The following is a 27,506-nucleotide window of genomic DNA, read 5'->3' as shown; positions in this document are numbered from 1 at the left end:
TATTATTCGAAGATGGAAATGGGAACCCTCTCCAGTATTCTCGTCTGGGAAACTCCATGGACAGGGGAGCCTGGCAGGCTATGGTCCAAGGGGCCACATGGGGCTGCAAAGAGTCAGAGATAACTGGCAACTGAGCACACTCTAAATTAGGAGCCTAGAGATCATACGTTTAAATGAATGATTGCATCCAGGAGGATAAAAGAACATATTAAAATAATTCTATTGTAACTCATTCTGATAGTATACTTTAGAAAACAGAATAAAGGTCTTTCACGTTGTTACCATTTCCATTGCTCAGTTTGCTAGTAAAAATATGAAATGTTACTTAATAAACAACATTATAAGAAAGCTGACCTATCTGATGGGAAAGCTGAGCTATCAAAGCCAGAACTTTTAACATATAATGTAGCATTTTAAAATTCTTTTTGAAATTACCCTAAAAACAATGTATCCAAAATATAGTCTAGGAAATCTTATGACTTGCAACTTTTCCCTCAAACTCTGACATACTTTTCTTATGATCTTTGGGAGAAAAGTTATGACCAACCTAGACAGCTTATTAAAAAGCAGAGACATTACTTTGCAAATAAAGGTCCATCTAGTCAAGGCTATGGTTTTTCCAGTGGTGATGTATGGATGTGAGAGTTGGACTATAAAGAAAGCTGACCACCGAAGAATTGATGCTTTTGAACTATGGTGTTGAAGAAGACTTTTGAGAGTCTCTTGAACTGCAAGGAGATCCAACCAGTCTGTCCTAAAGGAAATCAACCCTGAATATTCATTGGAAGGACTGATGCTGAAGCTGGAACTCCAATATTTTGGCCACCTGATGTGAAGAAGTGACTCATCTGAAAAGACCCTGATGCTGGGAAAGATTGAAGGTGGGAGGAGAAGGGGACGACAGAGGATGAGATGGTTGGATTGCAGGTAAACTCCTGGAGTTGGTGATGGACAGGGAGGCCTGGCATGCCATGTCTATGGGGTCACAAAGAGCTGGACACAACTGAGCGACTGAACTGAACTGACATACTAGTTTAAACTAGCAGGCAACTTGTTCTTTCCCCTTTTCTTATTCCCTGTTTCCTTCTGTCCCTAATGCATGCATGCATGCTGGGCATGCTAAGTCACTTCAGTCCTGTCCGACTCTTTGCGAGCCCATGCACTGTCGCCTGCCAGGCTCCTCTGTCCATGGGATTCTCCAGGCAAGAACACTGGAGTGGGATGCCATGCCCTCCTCCAGGGTCTCTTAGGTCTCCAGCACTGGCAGGCAGGTTCTTTACCAGTAGCACCACCTGGGAAGCCCTAATGCAGATACAGTAATCAGAGGCACCTAAGACTCAGTCTTCCCTGAAGAAGGCCTTTGTGCACATCTTGGAGTCTAGCCTGAAGAAGGGAGCTTGGGCACACAAGCTGCTGTGCAGAGGACATACCCCTTGTCCAGAGGACACACTGGCTCCAATAGCCAGTGGGGCTTGTGTTTCCGGGTTTGGCTGAAACGTGGCAATTATAGAGAAATATAAGCTCTTGAAATTGAAAAGGATACTATTCCATATTCAGCCAGCAATCAAGACCGTAATCTAAGACTAGCTATGTGAATTGAAATGACAGGAGATATTTCCTAAAATTAGCTTGTGCTGTGTTTTGCTGTGCTTAGTCTATCAGTTGTGTCAGACTCTTTGTGACCCCATGGACTGTGGCCCTCCAGGCTAATCTGTCCATGTGGATTCTCCAGGCAAGAATATTGGAGTGGGTTGCCATACCCTCCTCCAGGGGATCTTTCCTGCTACAAATTAAAAATAATGATTAAAAACAATTTTTTTAATTTAATAAAGGTATTTAAAAAAAACTTTGAGAACTACTGCTCAAATCAAGACTCAGCAATTAATTTTGGAAAAAGAAGTTTAGAATATTTTGCAAGGGTCATGAAGTTATACATGGTTTACTCAAGTTTTATAATAAAATTTCACCTTGTCAGAAAGTAAATTCATGTCAGAATTTATGTCAGCTATTAAACACTTAGGAAATCAATAAATATAATGTAATTTTCTCTATTTTTTTGAACAGTCATGATGTAGCTTCAACTAAAATTTACTCGGTGCCTACTTGATGCCGAGCCTGATACTAGGTACATTCACAAATGATAACATTTAATATTTAGAACCATCCTGCAAAATAAATATATTAGTCTCCCCATTCTGCAGATTAAGACATTTGCTCAGAGATTTCTGACTTGTCAATCAAGTACTGCACAACTAGGTTCTAACAGACTGAAGAATTTCTACACCCAATAAGCTTGCTAATGATAACAGCTCTGAGACACTAAGTGACTTTGTGTTTGTGTGGACACCAAAAAAAATAAGATTCACTGTGATTCATTTTATTTGCTTTGGCTAATAGGTGTATCATTGCTGAGTGGAGAGATCAGCAACATAAGTTAAAGCAAAAGAGTTGGATGTTTAAGCTTAATCTTGAGCTATCTAGAAAATTCAGTTAACCAATATACTTTCCCTAGGCATACTACTTAATCAATATTTTAATCCATATACAGCAATTTCACCTAAGGCAACAAAGTATTTTCTATTAGGAGAATTATTTAAATAGAAGATAATGGTTTACCATAATTATCACCCTTGTTTATACATAATTCATGCTTCTAAAGTATCTGAGGTCATTTTAAAGGGGTTTTTTAAGTATTCTAAGGAATCTCTGCTCCTCTAATTTTTATAATTAACATTGTTTTCATAGCCACTTTAAAAAGTTTTGCTAAACAAAATAGACCTTCAGCCTGGCTATGTCCAAATAATCATAAATTCCAATCAATGAGCTATTTATTGAATTGTTATACCTGTTAACATTCTACATAATGCTTTTTGATACAGCTTGCATTTTACTCAAGTGCATTTCAAAGACCTATCTCTATCTTGCAGCTAATTCAAAGCAACTTGAAAATCACTAAGATTTACAGTATTTCACATTAAATACAGATTTAACATATTACTCCCTCTGTATTGTGCTGAGTGTGAATTTTATTAAACCAGAAAGCACACAGCTGTTTCTCCCTTTGGGCAATATCACTGGGGGAAAATTCTATGTGTAAAGACCTTTCACAGAAATTTGTGTTCTTCAGGTGTGGTATTAGAAATTAATCAAAATTCTTATCACTTATGGCAGCACAAGCTACTTGGAGCCATAGAAGCAACTCTGTATTCTTTGTCTTTTATAGCAGTCTCCTGAGAAGTTCAGTTTTTCTTTTCTGAACCTTCTCTTTTGGTTAGTAAACCTGAGGACTGAATCTGACTGAGACAAATGCTTGCTCCTGTCTTTCTGCTTATTTTCTGAGCAGAGTCACTAATCGCCTTTCTTCAGGACTAGCTCTTCAAGGATATTTACATTATGAAGAGATAGTACTTCATTCCAGAGGAAAAAGCAGGTTTGTTTACTGTCCGGGATGACGTTAATAACAACACCCTCTGGAGCAAAGATCAGACAGGCTTATTGACCGTAATAAAAGCTCTGGGTTTCTTCTGAGGTCCCTCTCAGGTAATACACCCACGGTATGTGCACATGTCACCAAGCCCTCCTCATATCACTTTGGGAACAGGGCTAGGAGAAATGGCAGCAAAATCGTGGTACCCTGGCAACTGGTATATTTGGGAGTACCAAGCCTTCTTTTTTCTGAACTGGAACGTGCCTCTGCAAGCATTCCTGGAACTCTACCAGGCTCACTGGTTAGCCCACATGTGAAGTAACAACAGGGGCTTCCCTGGTGGCTCAGACCGTAAACAATCTGCCTGCAATGTAGAAGACTTGGGTTTGATCCCTCAGTCAGGAAGATCCCCTGGAGAAGGACATGGCTACCCACTCCAGAATTCTTGCCTAAAGAATCCCACAGACAGAGGAGACTGGAGGATTACAGTCCACGGGGTTGCAAAGAGTTGGACAAGACTGAGCAACTAACACTTTCACTTTCAAAGTAACACAGGCTTCCCAGTTTAGGTTAGTTGGTAACAATTTCACCGTAGATTGTGTTATCTGGCTTCCCAGTTCCAAGAAACTGGAAAGTTCCAAAATTCCAAAATCATACTCAGGACATCTACCTTCCTAACTATCTGGGTTGGCTAGTCTAGTATTCTTGCCTGATTCACCAAGAAATTTGCCATCTTCCTAGAAAAAAAAAAAAAAAACTCAGCTCTAACACACAGCTTTTTCTTTTTTTCATGATCTTTCCATTCATCCTCTAGTGACAGAATTGAGCCAGGTTCCCTTCCTACTAATTCTTCTTAAAACAAAGGGAAGTAAAAAGTCACTCAGTTATGTCTGACTATTTGCGACCCCATGGACTATATAGTGGAGTCTCCAGGCCAAAATACTAGAGTTGGTAGCCTTTCCCTTCTTCAGGGGAACTTACGGTATAATTCCTTGAAGATGAGTAAAATATGATTTTTCTCAAGATTGCCCATGCCTTCTATAAATCACTAACATCCAATTCAGTTACCATTTCATCATTTATATGATTTGAACTAATCAGATGACAAATCTTAATCTGTTGTGAACATCTATGCATTCTCAGCAGATTGTTCTAAGCAGATAACTTGGTATTATTTCAAATTTTATCAACAACTCTTGATAAAATTTCCTCTTACCTAAATGCTTTCCATTTTGATTATGAATATATCTAACATAATCAATTGCTTTAATTTCTAAGAGACTAATCTTTCACATGTATTTTCTGCAGAAAACATACAAGTAGCTATCCACATTTCCTTATATTGGATGAAGTCCTTCCTAGGGTGGGATATTCAGGGGACGGATATTATCTCACCTTAAAAATATATTTCACATGAATAGTATTGCACTGAATATCTAATTTTTCAAGTAGTTTCAGAGCTTTTTCTAGGGTAATTTTTCCACCTTTGAAGTCATCTCGAACCATCAACAAAAACCATGTAGGAGACACACCAAAAAAAGAAGTTAAGGAAATTCTCACAAAAAGTCATTAAGTACTTAAAATGACTAAGAATATTTTGTATCTCTTCAATGTTTTTGTTTTCAGAGGATAGTCTATCTCATGCCTAAGTGAGAAAATAATTTTATGATAAATAATATTTAAAACAAAATTAAGTAGGTACTATTTAGTGCTAAAGGTATGAAAGGACTTAATAAAATAATTATAGGAAAAGAATAAAAATTAACATTTGAGAAATACAGCTATTATTTGGGAAATACAATCTATTTTCTGAAGACATGAACACCAAGATCTTCCTATCACTTGATCTCTCTCAGGATTAGTTTCCTCATCTGAAAAATGGTCAAATTAATACTTAAGGAAGGTAGGGGCATTAAATGAGCTCATAATATATCACTCAACATAGTTTCTGTTACTGAGATTTCAATAAATAATAACCATGTCTGATATGATTATTACCATTATACTAGCCAAATGTCGAGCTACTCACATGCCTCCAAAAGCAACATTTTAAGGACCATAAGAAAGAGGTTTTTTTTTTTTACTAATGCCATGGTGAGTGTCTAATTAGTATGAAGGAGAAAACAAAAATAATCAAGCTTGCTTCACCTACAGAGAAACAACAGAATTTAGGACACTTCAAATTGAAAAAAATAAGATTGAGAAGGATTAATATGACAGTCTATAAAATCATGAAAAGTATCGGTAAAAATTGTTCAACAATACACTCAATTTCAGATTGTTAGAACTAATGGGAAGCCCTTCAATTTAATGGCTGTGACTTAATATGGCAAAGCTCATGTTACAAGAAAAAGATACAGGAAGCTAGGGAAATTTAAAAAAAAAAAACAACTCAGGATGCAAAAAGGAGGAAGCAGTTTACACTCAAATGAGAGAAACAAGCTCAGGAGTCTTCAAAGGGGATAATTCAAGAGAAAGGAAAGAGGAACAGAAAGGACTTCTGAGTGGATATTTGTTCTCCATATTTTCATGACCTGAAGTTTCGTTTCTCCTCACTTAGAAGCTTCTCCCCATTATGAGTTGTCACAGGTTCCAAATATAATTAACTCCGCCCATTGGCAAAAAAGGGATTCCTTGAAAGTCATCCGCTGTTACCACTGCCCCTTTTCTAGAAAGAAAGCAGAAAACACAGTGGTTTGTTGCCTTTGTTCTTTGCAGTTAGCGCAACACTTAAATCCCCCAGAGACTGTATGGAGGTTTGTGGTCTCTGCACTTCACTGCCCTTAAAATTTTTCTGGCTTCTTGCTTATGTTCTGACCATTTCCAAACCCACAATGTTTATAAGAGAGGCAACCCTTGCCGTCTGGCATTTTCCCATGAACAGCCATCGTCTCTCATTTTATTTTTACAATTTTGTTTAAACCCCTCAAACCTTTCAGGATAACATGATTCCACTGGGTTGGGACAGTTATTCTGATGGCCTGATTACAAATCACTGCCATTGTGGTCCCCAAAGGTTCAAAGAGCTTCCAAATACTCCCTAGAAACTCTGGGTTGCTTATCTTAGATCTACGACCACCTATGCAATAAACACACCACTTTATGAAGAAGGCTGTTCTGGAGGCTAAGTTCTTAAAAAATCTTCAAAATTCGTATTGCTGGTTGGCTGGGCACCACGCTGTCAGGTGACTGTCATGTTTTCCTTTGGGTCCAAACGCCCATTGTGATCTCATCAAAAGTTCCATACTTCACAGAGCAAGCTCCTCTATGACTTCATCAGGAGACTCAGAGCTGGCCAGACAACCTGTTTTTGGCATGGTCAGACATGGTAATCTTAAGCTTGAATGTTTAACACCTGGATGGGAAAGGTGCCCCATGGAATGTTCTCTCATCCTCTGAACACTGTTTATTCCAGAAGCTCTGCTTCTGCCACAACCAAACATGTCACGTAGCACTCTGAGTAGGAAAGAGAAAGAAAAAGTAATTCGCAGACTACTGATACAGGCTCCTCCAGGGGAATTTGTAAATGCCTTTGATGATCTCTGTCTGCTTATCCGTGATGAAAAACTCATGCACCATCAAGGGGAGTGTGCGGGCCACCAACACTGCCAAAAATATTCTGTCCCACTCAGCATCGATGGGAATGCTGTCCTCCTGTCACACCACAATGTCGTGGGCGACTACAGGTTTTTCGACTACCAGAGCAAACTTTCTTTCAAATTTGATCTGCTTCAAAATCAGTTAAAGGACATCCAGAGTCATGGAATCATTCGGAATGAGACGGAGTACCTGAGGGCTGTAGTTCTGTGCGCCTTGAAGCTGTATGTGAACGACCACTACCCAAAGGGAAACTGCAACGTGCTGAGAAAAACAGTGAAAAATAAGGAGTTCTTGATCGCCTGCATCGAAGACCACAGCTATGAAACAACAGACTACTGGAATGGGCTTTGGAAATCAAAATGGATTTTCCAAGTCAATCCATTTCTAACCCAGGTAACAGGGAGAATTTTTGTGCAAGCTCACTACTTCAGGTGTGTCAACCTACATGTCGAAATCTCGAAGGACCTGAAAGAAAGCTTGGAGGTAGTGAACCAAGCTCAGTTGGCCCTAAGTTTCGCAAGGCTTGTGGAAGAGCAAGAGAATAAATTTCAAGCTGCAGTGTTGGAAGAACTACAGGAGTTATCGAATGAAGCTCTGAGAAGAATTCTACGAAGAGATCTTCCAGTGACCCGTACTCATATTGACTGGCAGAGGATACTCTCTGACTTGAATCTGGTGATGTATCCTAAATTAGGGTATGTCATTTATTCAAGAAGTGTGCTATGCAACTGGATAATATAAAGGATTGCTCCTGGTAACTGTCTTGATCTGATTCAGTTGTGTCTCCAGGGACGGGGGGTGGGGGAGGCACTGAGGTTATTCTTCTAAAGTTGAGAAGCCACCAGATATGTCCATCACTTGGCAGATGTAAATTTGGGGACGATTTTTGGTTTTACTTTTTTTAGGGGGGGCACATCACACAGTCTGTAGGAACTTGTTTCCCCAGCCTAGGACTGAACCCAAGCCTTCAGCAGTTGAAAGCAGAGTCCTGACCACTGGACTGCCAAGGAATTCCAGATGAAAGTTTAAATTAGGGACAAGTCTTCCAAATCATTTTATTCAAGGAATATTTACCAGTAACTCAAGGAAAGGGTGATGGTAATGTGATTCATGGTAGTGACAATCATAAAGCCAGAAACATTTATTAGAACCTAAAATGATTTGTAGAATGTGGCATCCCAGAAGTATTAATATATGTGGCCAGGGTTAAGGTTGTGTGAGTGTGTGTAGGAATGACTTTTGACTTTCTTTGTAACTGGAGAAGGCATGCAAACAAAAGTCATTCTGCAAATGATAATTCACCTAACTCAACTCACCAATAAGGGGGTAGATTTTAATCAGTGACATTAGGGTTGGATGGTCCATGAAACCAACAAATATCCAAAATCTAGCTCGTATGAAGGACTACTGGACCCATAGCCACTCCCCCTCATACCCCAACCCCTCAAAAGAATCTGGAATTACTCTAATCTCCAGGTTTTCTTCAAAGAATCAAGTAGAAAAGCTTGACTCCCAAGCTTATATAGTCTAGCTCTTGTGAAGTCATTTATAAAAGAATTTCATGCTGAACCCTGTGCTAGATGATTTACAACAAATTTTTTGTCATTAGGCTGCTACTAGTGGTAATCTCATTTTATATGAGAAGAATCTAAAAACTGAGTCACTTAATTCATCCAGGCATACGGTAAGTGATGTGTGTTACTGACCCCTAGTACTCTTAATAACCTCTAGGGCAGGGTCCCCAATCTCCAGGATCTAATGTCTGATGATCTGAGGTGCAGCTGATGTAATAATAATAGAAATAAAGTGCATAATAAATGTAATGTGCTCAAATCATCCTGAAACCACCTCCCACCCCTGGTCTGTGGAAAAACTCTTCCATGAAACTGGTCCCTGGTGCCAAAAAGGTTGGACTTCACTGCTCTAAAGCATTGCACCTCTCAGGGGAAGCCTGTTTCATTAAAAGTTGTGAACTCTACTCTGCAATGACTCAGGTAAGCATTCTACCCAAAGGATACCACTCCCAAGGGGACGAGAACTGATGGGTCGCTGTTTTCTAGCCAACCAGTCCCCTATCGCTTGTCCCAGCAATGTTACTGACCACTTTGTCTGTTCTTTAAGAATTCCAAATCTAAACCTCTCTACTAAGATTGCAGCTGAGCAGTAGCTGGGTCGCAGCCCCACACCCAACTTATGTGGTAAGCTTTATAGTTTGGACCCATGCAACTGAAAAAAAAGGTCAAATTCTATTTAATGAACATTGGAGCCAATGTTTAAGGTTCCTCTACAAAAATGTCTAAATTTCATACCTCTCTTAATTGGTGGTAGATCTTAGAGAATCTCAGGAGGGTGACCCAGGGTATATCTTTAAAACAACTTCTCCGTACCCATCCTCAAATTCTGACTTATTAGGTCAACAAATCTACATCTTGAGCAATTACAGTGATGATTCTGATACAAGGGGCTATAGGATCACATTTTAAGATATTATTGCTCTACTCTTAAAGTAACACATCTCTACTTTCCATTTACTTAATTGAAATCATTTCCTATACAACTACTGTCCATTGAAGGCTACTTCTACTCCTTCACTAGCTAATCACACAGGCCAAAGACATATGTCTGCCTTCATTTGCCATGCTAAAAATTTAAGGAAAAACACTAAAGAAAAGCAACAAAGAAAAGTGCTCTCATTGCACTAAAATATACCCATCTGACAAACTCTTTCACAAAAATCTGAATCGACATTATGGTTATATATGGAAACATTGATACTACAGATCGGTCCAGCGTGAGACTTACTGTTTCACGGGACAATCACAGAAGCCTTTAATGCCTACTCTAACACAGGGGTTTTTATTTTTATTTTATGTATACAAATATCCCCTCCCTCTTGAGCCTCTCCCCATCCCCCATCCCCCATCCTCCACCCAGGTCATCACAGAGCACCAAGCTGAGCTTGCTGTGCTATACAGCAGTTTCCCACTAGCTACCTATTAACACAGGGTGTTTAAAATAATATTTATTGCTATTTCTGAATATAAAAGTCACATGTACAAATCATAAAAATGCTTAAAGTGTAAAGCATATTGGCCTATTTCCTTGCATCCAATTTTATGGAATTGCTTTAAATATTAAGGATATACAGCATATAAAAATTCGTATCCTGTACTTTTTATATAATTTCCTGTATCATGTTGTCCCATGTCATTAAAACTCCTTGAGCAAATACTTTTAATTATTTACATGCTACTCATATTTTCATGTGCAATAACAAGACAACCACTTCTCTATTGATACATAATTTAAATTTTTAGCATTTTATTTCTGTTATTAACTAGGCTACAGTATCTCTGTGTATAAAGCTTTGCCCACATTCTACATTATTTCCCTTAAGATAAATTCCCTAAAATCACATATTGAAAAGATATGAACATATTAATGTTCTTAGTACATATTGCCAAATTGCTTTCCAGACAGATTTAACAATTTATATTCCCATCGGTAGCATAAGAGTGCCTCGCTAAAATCTTGGCAATGCTAAATATCAAATTTTTCTTTGAAAGCCAACATACTTTAAAGTAAAACAAGTATAAAAGGTATTTCACTAACTTATGCTCAGTTTAGTTCAGTTTAGTCGCTCAGTCGTGTCTGACTCTTTTTCAGACCCGATGAACTGCAGCACGCCGGGCCTCTCTGTCCATCACCAAATCCTAGAGTTTACACAAACTCATGTCCATTTAGTTGGTGATGCCATCCAACCATCTCATCTTCTGTCGTCCCCTTATCCTCCCGCCTTCAATCTTTTCCAGCATTAGGGTCTTTTCCAATGAGTCAGCTCTTTGCATCAGGTGGCCAAGGTAATGAGTTTCAGCTTCAGCATCAGTCCTTCCAATGAATATTCAGGACTGATTTCCTTTAGGATGGACTTGTTGGATCTCCTTGCAGTCCAAGGGACTCTCAAGAGTCTTCTCCAACACCACAGTTCAAAACCATCAATTCTTGGGCGCTCAGCATTCTTTATAGTCCAACTCTCATATCCATACATGACTATTGGAAAAACCATAGGTTTGTCTAGACAGAATTTTGTTGGCAAAGTAATGTATCTGCTTTTGAATATGCTATCTAGGTTGGTCATAGCTTTTCTTCCAAGGAGCAAGCATCTTTTAATTTCATGGCTGCAGTCACCATCTGCATTGATTTTGGAGCCCAAGAAATAAAGTCTCTCACTGTTTCCACTGTTTCCCCATCTATTTGCCATGAAGTGATGGGACTAGATGCCATGATCTTCGTTTTCTGAGTGTTGAGCTTTAAGCCAACTTTTTCACTCCTCTTTGAGTTTCATCAGGAGGCCCTTTAGTTCTTCTTTGCTTTCTGCCATAAGGGTGGTGTCATCTGCATATCTGAGGTCACTGATATTTCTCCCAGAAATCTTGATTCCAGCTTGTGCTTCATCCAGCCCAGCGTTTCTCATGATGTACTCTGCATATAAGATAATAAAGCAGGCTGACAATATACAGCCTTGATGTACTCTTTTCCCTTTTTGGAAACAGTCTGTTCCATGTCCAGTTCTAACTGTTGCCTCCTGAACTGCACACAGATTTCTCAAGTGGCAGGTCAGGTGGTCTGGTATTCCCATCTCTTTAAGAATTTTCCACAGTTTGTTGTGATCCACACAATCAAAGCCTTTGGCATAGTCAAGAAAGCAGATGTTTTTCTGGAACTCTCTTGCTTTTGTGATGATCTGATGGATATTGAATCTCTGGTCCCTCTGCCTTTTCTAAAACCAGCTTGAACATCTGGAAGTTCACAGTTCACTTACTGTTGAAGACTGACTTGGAGAATTTTGAACATTATTTTACTCGCCTGTGAGATGAGTGCAATTGTGTAGTAGTTTGAGCATTCTTTAGCATTGCCTTTCTTAGGGATTGGAATGAAAACTGACTTTTTCCAGTCCTGTGGCCACTGCTGAGTTTTCCAAATTTACTGGCATATCGAGTGCAGCACTATCACAGCATCATCTTTTAGGATTTGAAATAGCTCAACTGGAATTCCATCACCACCACTAGCTTTGTTCATAGTGATGCTTTCTAAGGCCCACTCGACTTCACATTTCAGAATGTCTGGCTCTAGGTTGGTGATCACACCATCATGATTATCTGGGTCATGAATATCTTTTTTGCACGGTTCTTCTGTGTATTCTTGCCACCTCTTCTTAATATCATCTGCTTCTGGCAGGTCCCTATCATTTCTATCCTTTCTTGAGCCCATCTTTGCATGAAATGTTCCCTTGATATCTCTAATTTTCTTGAAGGGATCTCTAGTCTTTCCCATTCTACTGTTTTCCTCTATTTCTTTGCACTGATCGCTGAGGAAGGCTTTCTCATCTTTCCTTGCTATTCTTTGGAACTCTGCATTCAGATGGGTATATCTTTCCTTTTCTCCTTTGCTTTTGGCTTCTCTTCTTTCCTCAGCTATTTGTAAGGCCTCCTCAGACAGCCATTTTGCCTTTTTGCATTTCTTTTTCTTGGGGATGGTCTTGATCCCTGCCTCCTGTACAATGTCACGAACCTCCGTCCAAAGTTCTTCAGGTACTCTGTCTATCAGATCTAATCACTTGAATCTGTTTGTCACTTCCACTGTATAACTGTAAGGGATTTGATTTGGGTCATACCTGAATGGTCTTGTGGTTTCCCCTACTATCTTCATTTTAAGTCTGAATCTGGCAATAAGGAGTTCATGATCTGAGCCACAGTCAGCTCCCAGTCTTGTTTTTGCTGACTGGAGAAGACTCTTGAGAGTCCCTTGGACTGCAAGGAGATCCAACCAGTCCATTCTGATGGAGATCAGCCCTGGGATTTCTTTGGAAGGAATGATGCTAAAGCTGAAACTCCAGTACTTTGGCCACCTCATGTGAAGAGTTGACTCATTGGAAAAGACTCTGATGCTGGGAGGGATTGGGGGCAGGAGGAGAAGGGGACGACAGAGGGTGAGATGGCTGGATGGCATCACGGACTCAATGGATGTGAGTCTGAGTGAACTCCGGGAGTTGGTGATGGACAGGGAGGCCTGGCATGCTGCGATTCATGGGGTCGCAAAGAGTCGGACACGACTGAGGGACTGAACTGAACTGTATAGGGCTTCTCCATCTTTGGTTGCAAAGAATATAATCAATCTGATTTCAGTATTGACCATCTGGTGATGTCCATGTGTAGAGTCTTCTCTTGTGTTATTGGAAGCGGGTGTTTGCTATGACCAGTGTTTTCTCTTGGCAAAACTCTATTAGCCTTTGCCCTCCTTCATTCTGTACTCCTTCTAACTTATGCTGCCCTCTACCTAAAAGCATGCCCACAGTGATATTATTTAGTAGTTATTTTCTTTATATGAAGGCTGGAATAGTCAGGAAAATCTACAGTTACTACCTCTTCTCTGAATAATTATCACACACATACACAAATACATTTATATTTAAAGCTGGATATGGATACAAACACATGTACGTATGCCTAGGCATATACATGGGTTTCCCAGGTGGCACCAGTAGTAAAGAAACTGCCTGTCAGTGCAGGAGATGAAAGAGATGCGGGTTCAATCACCAAGTTGGGAAGATCCCCAGGAGGAGGGCATTGGAAACCAATCCCGTATCCTTGCCTGGAGAATCCCATGGACAGAGGAGCCTGGTGGGCTAAAGTCCAAAGGGTCGCAAAGAGTCAGACACGACTGAAGCGATTTAGCATGCATGCATACAGGCATATGCACACAGACACACAATGCTTCAGATTCTGAAGACTCAGTGTGATATTTTTCTTACTATTCTAGTATTTTCTCCTCAATGCTATTTCCACCTGGACTGTTATCTCCTTAAGAACATGGACCTTGTTTATCCCAGGTATCTAGTTTATAATTGTCTGTGTTAAGATACGTACTCAACGAATGAATGAATGAATGAACAAAGCAGGATAACAGACACATGAAGCACGGTAGACTTCATTGGACTTGAGGTTTATTTTGTAAACTGTGAATCACTGCTGTCCCTTTAAGAGCCATGCATTCCTCTGCCTATTATCAAGACTGACACTGGGACTCTTCATACTAAGGCAGTTGATTGCTTTCTGAAGCTGCCTCAAGCTCTGATGAAAACCTTTGCTCTTTTCCCACTCCCAATGGAGAAAGATTGTTTCCTCCAACATGTTTGAGAAAATCAAGTTCTCCAAAAATGATGTACAGTATTTTTTTTCTAATGTTACATCATTCCTACACTAAATAAACAACTTTGTTCCTTTACTAGCAAGACACATGCTTTCAAAAAGAGCTGTGACAGCTTCTCTTCTCTGCACTTAAAAAGATACTTATTTCCTTCTCCTTCCTAACAGTCACCAAAGTCATGTATGTTCCCTTTGAGGCACGTTCTTCTTGCACACCTGATCCTAAATCCTTGATCTTTTGTCATCCAGGCTCTTGATTCATCAGTTTTTTTTTTTTTTTTCTTGACTCTTCACATTCTCTACCCTCTCTTAGCTTCTCTCCTCTATAAGCTAATGTGTGTGTATGTTAGTCATTCATTCATGTCCAATTCTTTGTGACCCCATGGACTATAGCTCACCAGGCTCCTCTGTCCATGCGATTCTCCAGACAAGATATTGGAGTGGGTAGCCATCCCTTCTCCAGGGGATCTTCCTGACCCCGGGACTGAACCCAGGTCTCCTGCATTGCAGGCAGATTCTTTACCACCTGAGCCGCCAGGGAAGCCCACAAGCAAACATACTCAGTTCCAATTATCCTAAAAAATAAAATCTTCCCTATGAATTTCTCAGGTCCTTTCACTGTGAAACTTTTCAAAAGATTACCCTACTCTTAGCTTTTTTTCTGTTTCCTTACCACTTATTATTTTCTTAAAGGAATAGGTTTAATTAAGACTGTGCTATGTTCTAGGCATTCTACCAAGCAATTTCACCTGCCTCATTGAATTCTTATAAGAATCATACAACAGGGAATTATTTTTTACACTTTAGAAAACTAGGAATATTTTTAAGAAATTTGGCCAAATTGACACAGCTGGTAAGTGACAGAACTGGGAGTCCAATTTAGGTATGTCACACTTTGAAATTCCTGCCCTTAACTCTGTGGCTTCTGGCCCAGGAGTATACTGAGAATCCATTCTTGCAAGTTTTCAGTGTCATCGTTCTTCATTCCAATGACCTCCCCTCAGTCATCATCATGGGAACTTGACTATTTCTTTATCCTGAAAAGCTTTTCTTTCCACAGTTCTAACTGCATCCTAGTCTCCTCCTCCTCTAAGTCTTTTCATTTTTCCTCTTCCACTGTACCCCACACTCAATCAGACACAGGCATCCTCCAAACTTTAGCTCTCCATTCTCTTCCTCTTACATGATCACCCTCACGCACCAAGGTTTTCAGCAACCACCCTTTTCTTGATAATATTCAGCTACAACAGTACTGGATACTCACAGTCCACACCTATGATTAAGAAGCTCTTCAAAACAGTATTTTTTATAGCATATGTGTCTTCTCTTTGCTCTTGGCTTTCAAACTTGCTTATTTTTTCCGTTTTATTATTGAACTCGTTGCTAAGCATTAAGATACAACCTTGACCACATCTCCCAGGGTTGCTTCACATGAACACATCTCCCAGTTACACCTGACCTTCAAGAACATCACGTCCTGACACAGCTACCCCTTGATCCACACTCCATCCCACCATCCCTCCAACCCTGGCCACTTATGTTCTACAAACAAAAACAAGACATCTACTAAATAACCTTAGAGATGACCCAATCAACTTGACTGTGCCTCCCTTCTATATTTCAATATTACCTAGAAGTCCTACTTAGTGAGTGAGTGAAGTCACTCAGTCGTGTCTGACTCTTTGCGACCCCATGGACCGTAGCCTACCAAGCTCCTCTGTCCATGGGATTTTCCAGGCAATAGTACTGGAGTGGGTTGCCATTTCCTTCTTATAGTGTGTCAAAGGCAGAAATTTTAGAATTAAGTTTTCATTCTTTCCTGCCTCTCTCCTCTTCAATAATATGATTTTTTCCTGCTTTAGAATCTCTGTCTTACCATTAATTCAAGGTCAAAACTTCAGGCATCTTTAACTTTCTTCCTATTTCCCCAAATCCAATTAGTCATTGTATCTTTTTATTACTATTCTTTGAAGTATTTTTCTTATTTTTTCCCTTTCTCATTTATCAGTAAATTTTATTACTTCTCATATATCATGTTTTCTAACTAGCCTTCTTTTATTTCCTTTTTAATACCTCTTCTCTGAGATGCTGCCAAATTAATTTTCATAAACCTTAACTGATTATTCACTGGTGTTACAATCTTCATCAAATATTTTTAGAAAATATCTACTGACTAGGGGTTACATTTTAAATTTCCTGGCTTAGCATTCCAAGGTCCTCCATGACCCAAATGCCCCTGTATATTCCATGGATTTAATATGGCTAAACTGGACTTTAGGATTGGACTTAAACACCTTTTCCAAAAAGCCCATGAGAAGCTTCATCACAAATACTCTCTTCATTTCCTACATGTAAATACCTACTTTCTCTAATTTTACCATGAAACTCTCCCATCCTAATTTGAATATTAGACATCTGTGTTTGTCCTATTCCTCTTAATACACTAACGAAGGGATTTTGCTTCATTCACACAGTGGATTCACATAGTGGAAATCTATGAAATTTTGAGTCAGAATATCTAAATTTGAGTTCTGATTCTATCAAGCATCTCTTTTGTAACAAAACACAAGGTTAAAATATATGATTTCTTTGATACCCAATTGTTCCATTTGTTAAATGCATGATGTTTTATATATAATGTGTGAGCAATAAATGGTTAGTGTAAATATCCCTGAGAGGAGAGCTTCCTATAAGTCTCTCAGGTTGGCCAGAGCTTCACAAGCAGTATTTCCTAAAGATAAGAGAAAGGATCTGAGAGCATCATTCCTCAATTCAACCAAAGCTCTCTGTCTTCTGGGAACTGTTTACCAGTATCTCTGATTTGGAGATACAGATTAATATTTTAAAGATCTTTCATAGTGTCTGGCACAAGATAAAAATATAATTCCCATGCTATATTTTCCTGGAAATAAATTCTTTGTATCTTATTATATGCCAAATGAAAGTAGATCCCTTGAGGAAGCGCTGCATCTGAGGTAAGGAGCAGCAGATGTGCTTTACTGGAGCAGCCGTGAAGAGAGACCCCACGTCCAAGGTAAGAGAAACCCAAGTAAGAGAGTAGACACTGAGAGAGGGGATCAGAGGGCAGACAGACCGAAACTACAATCACAGACAACTAGCCAATCTGATCACACAGACCACAGCCTTGTATAACTCAATGAAACTAAGCCATGCCATGTGGGGCCACCCAAGATGACCATGTCATGGTGGAGAGGTCTGACACAATGTGGTCCACTGGAGAAGGGAATGCCACACCACTTCAGTATTCTTGCCTTGAGAATCCCATGAACAGTATGAAAAGTCAAAAAGATAGGACACTGAAAGACAAACTCCCCAGGTCAGTAAGTGCCCAATATGTTACTGGAGATCAGTGGAAAAATAACTCCAGAAAGAATGAAGGGATGGAGTCAAATCAAAAACAACACCCAGTTGTGAATGGAACTGGTGATGGAACCAGGGTTCAATGCTGTAAAGAGCAATACTGCACAGGAACCTGGAATGTCAGGTCCATGAATCAGGGCAAATTGGAAGTGGTCAAATAGGAGTTCACAAGAGTGAATATCGACATTCTAGCAATCAGTGAACTAACATGGACTGGAATCAGTGAGTTTAACTCAAATGACCATTATATCTACTTCTGTGGGCAGGAATCCCTTAGAAGAAATGGAGTAGCCATCATAGTCAACAAAAGAGTCCAAAATGCAGTACTTGGATGCAATCTCAAAAATGATAGAATGATCTCTGTTTGTTTCCAAGGCAAACCATTCAATATCACAGTAATCCAAGTCTATGCTCAGACCAGTAACACTGAAAAAGCTGAAGTTGAACAGTTCTGTGAAGACCCACAAGACCTTCTAGAACTAACACCCAAAACAGATGTTCTTTTCGCTATAGGGGACTGGAATGCAAAAGTAGGAAGTCAAGAAACACTTGGAGTAATAGGCAAATTTGGCCTTGGAGTACAGAATGAAGCAGGGCAAAGGCTAATAGAGTTCTGCCAAGAGAACACACTGGTCATAGCAAACACCCGCTTCCAACAACACAAGAGAAGACTCTACACATGGACATCAGCAGGCAGTCACACCGAAATCAGATTGATTATATTCTTTGCAGCCAAAGGTGGAGAAGGTCTATACAGTCAGCAAAAACAAAACTGGGAGCTGACTGTGGTTCGGACCATTAACTCCTTATTGCCAAATACAGACTGAAATTGAAGAAAGTGGAGAAAACCACTAGACCATTCAGGTATGACCTAAATCAAATCCCTTATGACCATACAGTGGAAGTGAGAAATAGATTTAAGGGACTAGATCTGATAGACAGAGTGCCCAATGAACTCTGTATGGAAGTTCGTGACATTGTACAGGAGACAGGAATCAAGACCATCTCCAAGAAAAACAAATGCAAAAACAGCAAAATGGCTGTCTGAGGAGGCCTTACAAATAGCTGTGAAAAGAAGGGAAGCAAAAAGCAAAGGAGAAAAGGAAAGATATACCCATTTGAATGCAAAGTTCCAAAAAATAGCAAGGAGACATAAGAAAGCCTTCCTCAGTGATCAATGCGAAGTAATAGAGGAAAACAATAGAATAGGAAAGACTAGAGATCTCTTCAAGAAAATTAGAGATACCAAGGGAACATTTCATGCAAAGATGGGCTCAATAAAGGACAGAAATGGTAGGGACCTAACAGAAGCAGAAGATATTAAGAAGAGGTGGAAAGAATACACAGAAGAACCATACAAAAAAGATCTTCATGAACCCAGATAATCACGATGGTGTGATCACTCACCTAGAGCCAGACATCCCGGAATGTGAAGTCAGGTGGGCCTTAGAAAGCATCACTATGAACAAAGCTAGTGGAGGTGATGGAATTCCAGTGGAGCTATTTCAAATCCTGAAAGATGACGCTGTGAAAGTGCTACACTTTATATGCCAACAAATTTGGAAAACTCAGCAGTGGCCACAGGACTGGAAAAGGTCAGTTTTCATTCCAATCCCTAAGAAAGGCAATGCTAAAGAATGCTCAAACTACTACACAATTGCAGTCATCTCACACGCTAGTAAAGTAATGCTTAAAATTCTCCAAGCCAGACTTCAGCAATACATGAACTGTGAACTTCCAGATGTTCAAGCTGGTTTTAGAAAAGGCAGAGGAACCAGAGATCAAATTGCCAACATCCTCTGGATCATGGAAAAAGCAAGACAGTTCCAGAAAAACATCTATTTCTGCTTTATTGACTATGCCAAAGCCTTTGACTGGATCACAATAAACTGTGGAAAATTCTGAAAGAGATGGGAATGCCAGACCACCTGACCTGCCTCTTGAGAAATCTGTATGCAGGCCAGGAAGCAACAGTTAGAACTGGACATGGAACAACAGACTGGTTCCAAATAGGAAAAGGAGTACGTCAAGGCTGTATATTGTCACCCTGCTTATTTAACTTATATGCAGATTACATCATGAGAAACGCTAGGCTGGAAGAAGCACAAGCTGGAAGCAAGATTGCCGGGAGAAATATCAATAACCTCAGATATGCAGATGACACCACCCTTATGGCAGAAAGTGAAGAAGAACTCAAGAGCCTCTTGATGAAAATGAAAGAGGAGAGTGAAGAAATTGGCTTAAAGCTCAACATTCAGAAAACAAAGATCATGGCATCTGGTCCCATCACTTCATGGCAAATAGATGGGGAAACAGTGGCTGACTTTATTTTGGAGGGTTCCAAAATCACTGCAGATGGTGACTGCAGCCATGAAATTAAAAGGAAAGACTAGAGATCTCTTACTCCCTGGAAGGAAAGTTATGACCAACCTTGACAGCATATTCAAAAGCAGACATTACTTTGCCAACAAATCCATCTAGTCAAGGCTATGGTTTTTCCAGTGGTCAGTATGGATGTGAAAGTTGGACTGTGAAGAAAGCTGAGTGCCGAAGAACTGATGCTTTTGAACTGTGGTGTTGGAGAAGACTCTTGAAAGTTCCTTGGACTGCAAAGAGATCCAACCAGTCCATCCTAAAGGAGATCAGTCCTGGGTGTCATTGGAAGGACTGACATTGAAGCTGAAACTCCAATACTTTGGCCACCTGATGCAAAGATCTGACTCATTTGAAAAGACCCTAATGCTAGGAAAGATTGAGGGCAGGAGGAGAAGGGGACGACAGAGGATGAGATGGTTGGATGGCATCACCAATTCGGTGGACATGGGTTTGGGTGGACTACGGGAGTTGGTGATGAACAGGGAGGCCTGACATGCTATGGTTCATGGGATCTCAAAGAGTCAGACACGACCTAGCAAGTGAACTGAAGGAAGCTCCAGGGATAAGATTTGCTTTCAAATTTAATCAATCAGGCTTCCCTGGCAGCTCAGTGGTAAAGAGCCCACCTGCCAGTGCAGGAGACATGGGTTCAATCTTCCCTGGTCCAGGAAGATACAACATCCCAAGAACAATGAAGGCTTGTGCCACAACTATAGATTTTGTGCTCTAGAGCCTGGAAGTCACAGCTATTGAAATCCATGAGCCCTAGAGCCCATGCTTCACAACAAGAGAAGCCACTGCAGCGAAAAGCCCATGCATTGCAACTAGAGTAGCCCTCACTCGCTGCAACTAGAGAAGAGCCCGCACAGCAGCAATGACGACTCAGCACAGCCAAAAATAAATAAATGGATAATTTAGAAATTCATCTATGAATGATGAATGTCCCATTAGGAAACAGATACAAATACAGATAGGATACTTCAAAGAAAGTATAAGGAAGGAATTATCCACAAAGATGTGGGAACACAAGGGACAGTGGAATAACGTGAGAGCAGTTTACCTCTTTAGATCAGGGTCAGGGAGTGACCACTAGAATGTGGAAGGAGTCAGTATAATGGGTCAACAGAAGAAATGCTGTAACCTTCTGTGGAGGAACACTCCAGCTCAAGGAAACCCCTCAGGAAGAGAGCCAAGGGCATCAGTATACTTCTTTCTCTGGCTTCTGTCAGAGCTCCCCTTTGGCAAATCCAATCAAAAATGAGAGGGCAAGGGAGTGCATGAATAGTCCATGCCCATTTGTCTTCCAAGGCCAATAGTTGGGAGGCAGGGGAGGTAAAAGGAAGAAGATGGATCTGGAGGGGCAAATGGAAGATACCAGAGACACATTCATTCATCTGAATATGATTTCTCATACCAGGCAGGTCTTTTGTTTTAGCATGATGAACATCTGGCATTTTCTTAGTACATTTCATCCTTTTGTTCATTTTAAAATGTCATTATTTTGAACAAATAAATATATTTTGTAAAGCTACATAAAAGCTGTGTTTGGAAGGATTTCAAATAATTTTTCTGTATACTTCAGTCCATTTTAACTCCCCTGAAAAGGACAACCTCTTATAGGTTATAAATGCAACAGCTTTCCTGAATTAATTTTATTACATAAATATAATACTTATCATACTGTATATATTTCCCTAGTCACGTTTTATTCTTATTTTGGAATATGTAAAGTACCTGCACTTTGCAAGCACCATGTCTGTGCACCAAACTCATATGAATAAAAAATAATTTATGGTGTGAATAGGATTTACTAATTGGACAAATTCTTTTTTTTATTCCCAAAGAATGTGATCTGTGACCCTAACAGCATGCAAATGCAGCCCCTCAGTTCAGAGATAGTCAAGGCAAGGGACAATGAAGTAATGCAAAAATTCCATAAACATCATATTTTTTTAGTAGAGATACCTGAACAGTATCCCAATGTTTCCAAAAGATATTTACTAGGTTCACTTCAGTACTTCATTTCATACCTCATTCTTGGATTAAACAATCTTCAATAGCTCAAATGCTTTCAAATTTATTAGAAAATAACAAAAAGAGAAAAATCAAGACTCTTTTGCCAAACTATTATTATAGCATAACAAATGCCCAAAGTTCAAGAAGGGTCTGAGGTATTTGTCTGGCATTAAATTCACCAAGTCTAGCACTGAAATTCATTGGTCAAACTGATCTCTTCAGAATTTCTAGAAATTCTTGCACTGTGTCATGATTTCTAATGACAAGACCTCATGATACAGAAGAAAATATGATGACAGTGGCTATTTATAGTCACATGGAACCACTCAATACACTTTGTTGGCCACTGACTCTCAGTACACATCTATTCATAGGGAATTTGACTAGAAAATTTGAGCTAAGCTGCATTGACTTAGCTTAGCCTAGGATGTACTTTTATTTTTTAATTAGAGGAAAACTGCTTCACAATATTGTGTTGATTTGGGGATGTACTTCTAATCAGCTACCAACACCCATACTCACACTGTATTCATTCACCCAAGAAGACCTCATACCAAACCCTTTTGGACTTTGCAGAACAATCTGACCTGGCCCAACTCATCCATATGTGTCTCCTCTTCTTCCTTTTTAAAAGACTAAAATACCAAGATCCTCTGTTATGTTACTGCAAATTTATTTAACTCCAAAATTCTTCTGCAAAATATTTTCATGGACTTCTTACTAACCCTGCTTCCTTTTTACATTCCCATCACTCAATTCCTTCTTTTAAATTAACCTTCAAAAAATAGGTCTTTATTTTTTAAAAAAAATAGGTCTTTATAGATGTATGCCTCAAGAAAAAGGACTTACTTTGGTGAGTCCATTACAGAGTGTGGAATATAATGAGTGTTGGGTAGATTTTTTTTTTTTTTTTTTGAGGACAATTGCTTTACAATGTTGTGTTGGTTTCTGCCATACAAAAATGTGAACCAGTCAGAATTTTATGTATATATTCTCTTCCTCTTGAGCCTCCTTCTCCCATCCCATCCCATCCCTCTAGGTTGTCACAGAGTACCAGGCTGGAATTCCCGGATTATATAGCTGCTTCCTGATAATTATCTCTTTTACACATGACAGGGTAAAGTATGTCAATGCTACCTTCTCAATTCATCCTATTTGTGGAATGTGTAGATGGACAGTCAAATGAATGAATACATTGAAGGGAGAAAATAAACTCTGTTTCCTTTAAATAGATAACTTCTCTACTAAATATTTTAATCTTCAAAGCATCAAGAGATGATGCTGAAAATGCAGGGACAAAGGATGTGCCCGACATCTCATATAAAGTTTGAATATGCTGCATATGCCCCTGCTTGGAGAGTCTCGATCTACATTAAAGGCTCAGAGGTAGTCTGCTGTTAAAGAATTTTTTTTAGTTGAGTATCTTCTGGATTCATTGGTCAAACTGATTCCTCCTTTTTCCCCTCACCATCCACATCTAACCTATCTGCAAGGTCTATGAGTCGAAACTTTCAAAGAATATCTGTCTACTTCTCTCCACCACAACCGCTATTACTGTGGACTATGGCCCCATTGTGTCTCTCAGGAGTACTGCAATTGCCTCCCAATTGACATCTCTGCATCCACTCTTAGACCCATAACCATTCCAACAATGAAGCCAAAAGAAGCTTTCAAAAATATAAATTGATTCCCTGCATACCAATGAGTTAAATGTTCTTAAAGTACAGTCTTCATAAATAGGCCTGCAGAGCCTTTTGACCTTTAGCTGGAACCTCACTCTCAAACTTTATCAACCACTACTTGTCCACCACTCTTGTCCACTAGGCTCCATCCTCTGCCTTTTCCCTGCCAAATCTTTTCCGACATGAGGGACTTTGTACTTGGAATTTCCTCTGCCTGAAAACATACCCTTCAGCTCTTACGATTAACTCTCTTCACTCTTTAAACCTCAGTTCATGTATCTTCTATCTGAACCTCCTCTAAAGCACTGGCCCTTCCCAGTTCTCCCCAACATCACTAATTTTATTTATTTCATAGTGGGTGCTTGTATGCCCAGTTGCTTCAGTTGTGTCCAACTGTTTGTGACCCCATGGACTGTAGCCTGCCAGGCTCCTCTGTCCATGGGATTCTCCAGGCAAGAATACCGGAGTAGATTGCCATATCCTTCTCCTTCCATACCCAGGGATCCAACCAGCATCTCTTTATGTCTTCTGCATTGGCAGATGAGTTCTTTACCACTGGCACCACCTGGGAAGCACTCATCACCACTAAACTTTTTTAAATTCTGATTTCCTACATTAGAATACAACCCTGTGGGGGCAGCAACCTTGTTTATTTACCAGAACATCCTTAGTACCTAAATAATACCTGACACATGGCACAGAATAAATATTCACTGAACAAATATGTTTATTTAGGGGATCCTCTTTGAAGTAAAACTTAATAACATTCCACAGACCACAGAAAGTCAAGCATAAGCTGAGAAGTTATCACTTTACATAAGAGGTTGAGGCATATCTCCAAGGAGTTAAGAATTTCTATTCGTATATGGGCTTTATAATTCTGACATAAAATATTATATATGTGCTCAAAAATCCATTACAACTAATGTCAAAGCTATTAGGGGTGTGGGAGTGTGTGCTCAGTCACGGTCAACTCTTTTCGACCCCATGGACTCTAGCCGCCAGATTCCTCTGTCCATGGAATTTCCCAGGCAAGAATACTGAAGTGGGTTGCCATTTCCTCCTCCAGGGGATCTTTCGGAGCAAAGGATCAAACCCACATCTCTTTCGTCTCCTTCTTTGGCAGGTTGATTCTTCCCTGGTTACTCAGCAGTAAACAATCAACTTGCCAATGCAAGAGATGTGGGTTCAATACCTGGGTCAGGAAAATCCCCTGGAGGGCATGGCAACCCACTCCAGTATTCTTGTCTGGAGAATCCCATGGACAAAGGAGCCTGGTGGGCTACAGTCCATGGAGTTGCAAAGAGTCGGACATGACTGAGCAGGCACACACACACACACACACACACACACACACACACACACACACACCTGGGAAATCCTTTATTTATCTACTGTGTTAATACATTTTAATTAGCCATTATATGTCCTAATTTCTACAAATAATTCTCTCTTGCTTTGGATGTTTCCTTATAACTGATTTCATCCTTGTCTTAAAAAATTGATGTTAAAGTCTTCTGCTGATAAACCCTTAAGTTTGAAATAGTAAGTGTTTCGTAGCATTTTTGGTTCTTTTTTGGACTAAACAACCAACCTTCATACAGCTTTATTTCTTCTTTTAGAGACTGGGAAATTGAAATGAGGCCCTGGGAATTTGAGTGCCTTTTTCAAAATCATGCAGCTTTAATTAACACTATAGTCCTGGGTCCAGGTTACTTTTACATTTTGTTCTATTTTCCCTATTATTTCTAAGTTCACAAGACAAAAATGAGGAGTATATACGGAGTGTGTTTCATGTCCAGCTCTCTGCGGCCCCATGGACTGTAGCCTGCCAGGTTCCTCTGTCCATGACGTTTTCCAGGCAAGAATACTGGAGTGGGTTGCCGTTTCCTCCTCGGGGGAATCTTTCTGACCCACGCAGGGATCGAATGGATGTCTCTTGCGTCTCCTGGATTGGCAGGTTGATTCTTTACCACTGAGCCATCAGAAAGCCCATGTATGGAGGACTGGATCCAAACGACGATGTTGAGCAACACCTAATTTCAGAGAGGATGCCTGAAAAGACCCACTTCCATTTCTATTACAGTGCAGCAGTTGATTAGCTGTTAATTATGACCTAGGTAGAATCAGATACCCGTTTATTTCCCCTTTTGATAATTATCTTTTGATAACTGGAGGAACTTGTCCTAACAAAGAAAATCCTAACAGCTCCATCCCCATTTATGCTACCAACTTGCCTACACGTGGATACTATCCTCCTCCCCTTAAAAAAAAAGAAAAAAAGACTCTACAGTTTCTTAGTAAATTGAGGTAACACTAATGCTTATAATTTTAACAGATTTTTTAAAATGCTCTTCATATGGTTGATTAATGGTGGAATAACACAGCTCTTGAGTGAGAAGCTATAAAGAAGGAAAGTAAACCTTATCCTTCTTCTGTTAATATACTCAATTTGACACCAGAAGCTGCTTAAATTAGACAGAAGAAGACAGCAATCCTAATTTTAAAATGGGCGAAGTATAGCAACAGGCAATCTGGTGTTGGTTTAGATGCTAAGTTGTGTCTGACTCTTGCGACTCCATGGACTGTAGCCTGCCAGGCTTCTCTGTCCATGGGATTTCCCAGGTAAGGATACTGGACTGGATTGCCATCTCCTCCTCCAGGGGCTCTTCCCCACCTAAGAATCAAACCTGAATCTCCTGCCTTCCTACAGTAAAGTAGATTTTTACTGACTGAGCCAAGATAATCCAAAACAAATAAGAAAAACATATAATAATCAAAGAAATGCAAATTAAAACTACCATTAGTGGTTTTAATTTTAAAAGGCAAAATAGTAGAAGCTGATTTAAGAAAATTATGGTAACAATGTGTATTTGTGTATATGTACAAGTCCCTGTACATGTTTCCGTATGCATGCATGTGCATGTATGTGCCTGTGTATGTGTGTGTATGTGTGTGTATAGGAACTCTCATATATTATTGCTAGTGGGAAATTAAACAAAAGTTCCTGTTCTCAGGAGCAATCTGGCACTATTTAGTCAAATTAATTGTATGCAGATCCTATGTCCTAGCAATTTCATTCCTGGGTATATTTCCTTCCAAATTTCTCACACATCTCAGGAAGGAAACATGTACAAGGATGTCCACTGCAGTGTTGTTTGTTGCAGCAGGAAGCTAATCTCGGTTCAGAAGTTCACCAATGATGGATTAAAAGTCAAATGTGGTGGGATTTCCTGGAGGTCTATCAGTTGGGACTCCACGCTTCCACTGCAGGGGGACACGGGTTTGATTCCTGGTCGGGGAACTAAGATCCCACATGCTGCATGGTCCAGCCAAAAAGTAAAGAAATGAATAAATTTTTGAAAAGTTAAACATGGTAAATGCACACCAAGGAATATCATGAATGGCTGGAAGAATAGAGCAAATGTATACGGAACAGTATATGTAAGCTAAATCACTTCAGTCATGTCTGACTCTTAGTGACCCCATGGATTGGAGCCTGCCAGGTTCCTCTTTTCACAGGATTTTCCAGGCAAGAATACTGGCATGGGTTGCCATATCCTTCTTGGTGGATGGTACAAGCACACTGCTGGATAAAAGCAAATAAGATACAATATGATTTGTATCACAAAAACAAATGCAGAGATTAAACACAGATACTCCAAATAATGCACACTTTTTAAGAACGTATTTTTTAAAACATACATTAAATGCATTAGAATAGTTTCCTATATAGGAAACAAATTGAAAAGTACTACTAATAAACGCACCTGTAAAATAGCTAGTGGGAAGTTGCTATATAACACAGGGAGCTCAACC

At 39.7% G+C, this 27,506-nt stretch overlaps 2 protein-coding genes across 2 annotated transcripts in view; one reads left to right on the top strand and one right to left on the bottom strand.

Annotated features, from left to right (window-relative positions):
* Positions 1 to 4,951, bottom strand: part of PLCZ1 (phospholipase C zeta 1) — a 46,000-nt gene extending 41,049 nt beyond the window's left edge. Inside the window, exon 1 of the mRNA XM_052641108.1 lies at positions 4,823 to 4,951. Within this exon, the coding sequence (XP_052497068.1) occupies positions 4,823 to 4,933 (111 nt within the window). The 5' untranslated portion in view covers positions 4,934 to 4,951. The remainder of the gene's footprint in view (positions 1 to 4,822) is intronic.
* A 1,917-nt stretch (positions 4,952 to 6,868) lies between these two features.
* Positions 6,869 to 7,768, top strand: CAPZA3 (capping actin protein of muscle Z-line subunit alpha 3). Its single transcript, XM_052641230.1, has one exon. The coding sequence runs from the start codon at positions 6,869 to 6,871 to the stop codon at positions 7,766 to 7,768; it is 900 nt and encodes a 299-aa protein (XP_052497190.1).
* Positions 7,769 to 27,506: the final 19,738 nt, after the last annotated feature.

The sequence above is a fragment of the Budorcas taxicolor genome, chromosome 5 (genome assembly GCF_023091745.1).
Source record: "Budorcas taxicolor isolate Tak-1 chromosome 5, Takin1.1, whole genome shotgun sequence".
NCBI classification, from domain to species: Eukaryota; Metazoa; Chordata; class Mammalia; order Artiodactyla; family Bovidae; genus Budorcas; species Budorcas taxicolor.
This window is presented reverse-complemented; position numbering and strand designations above follow the sequence as displayed.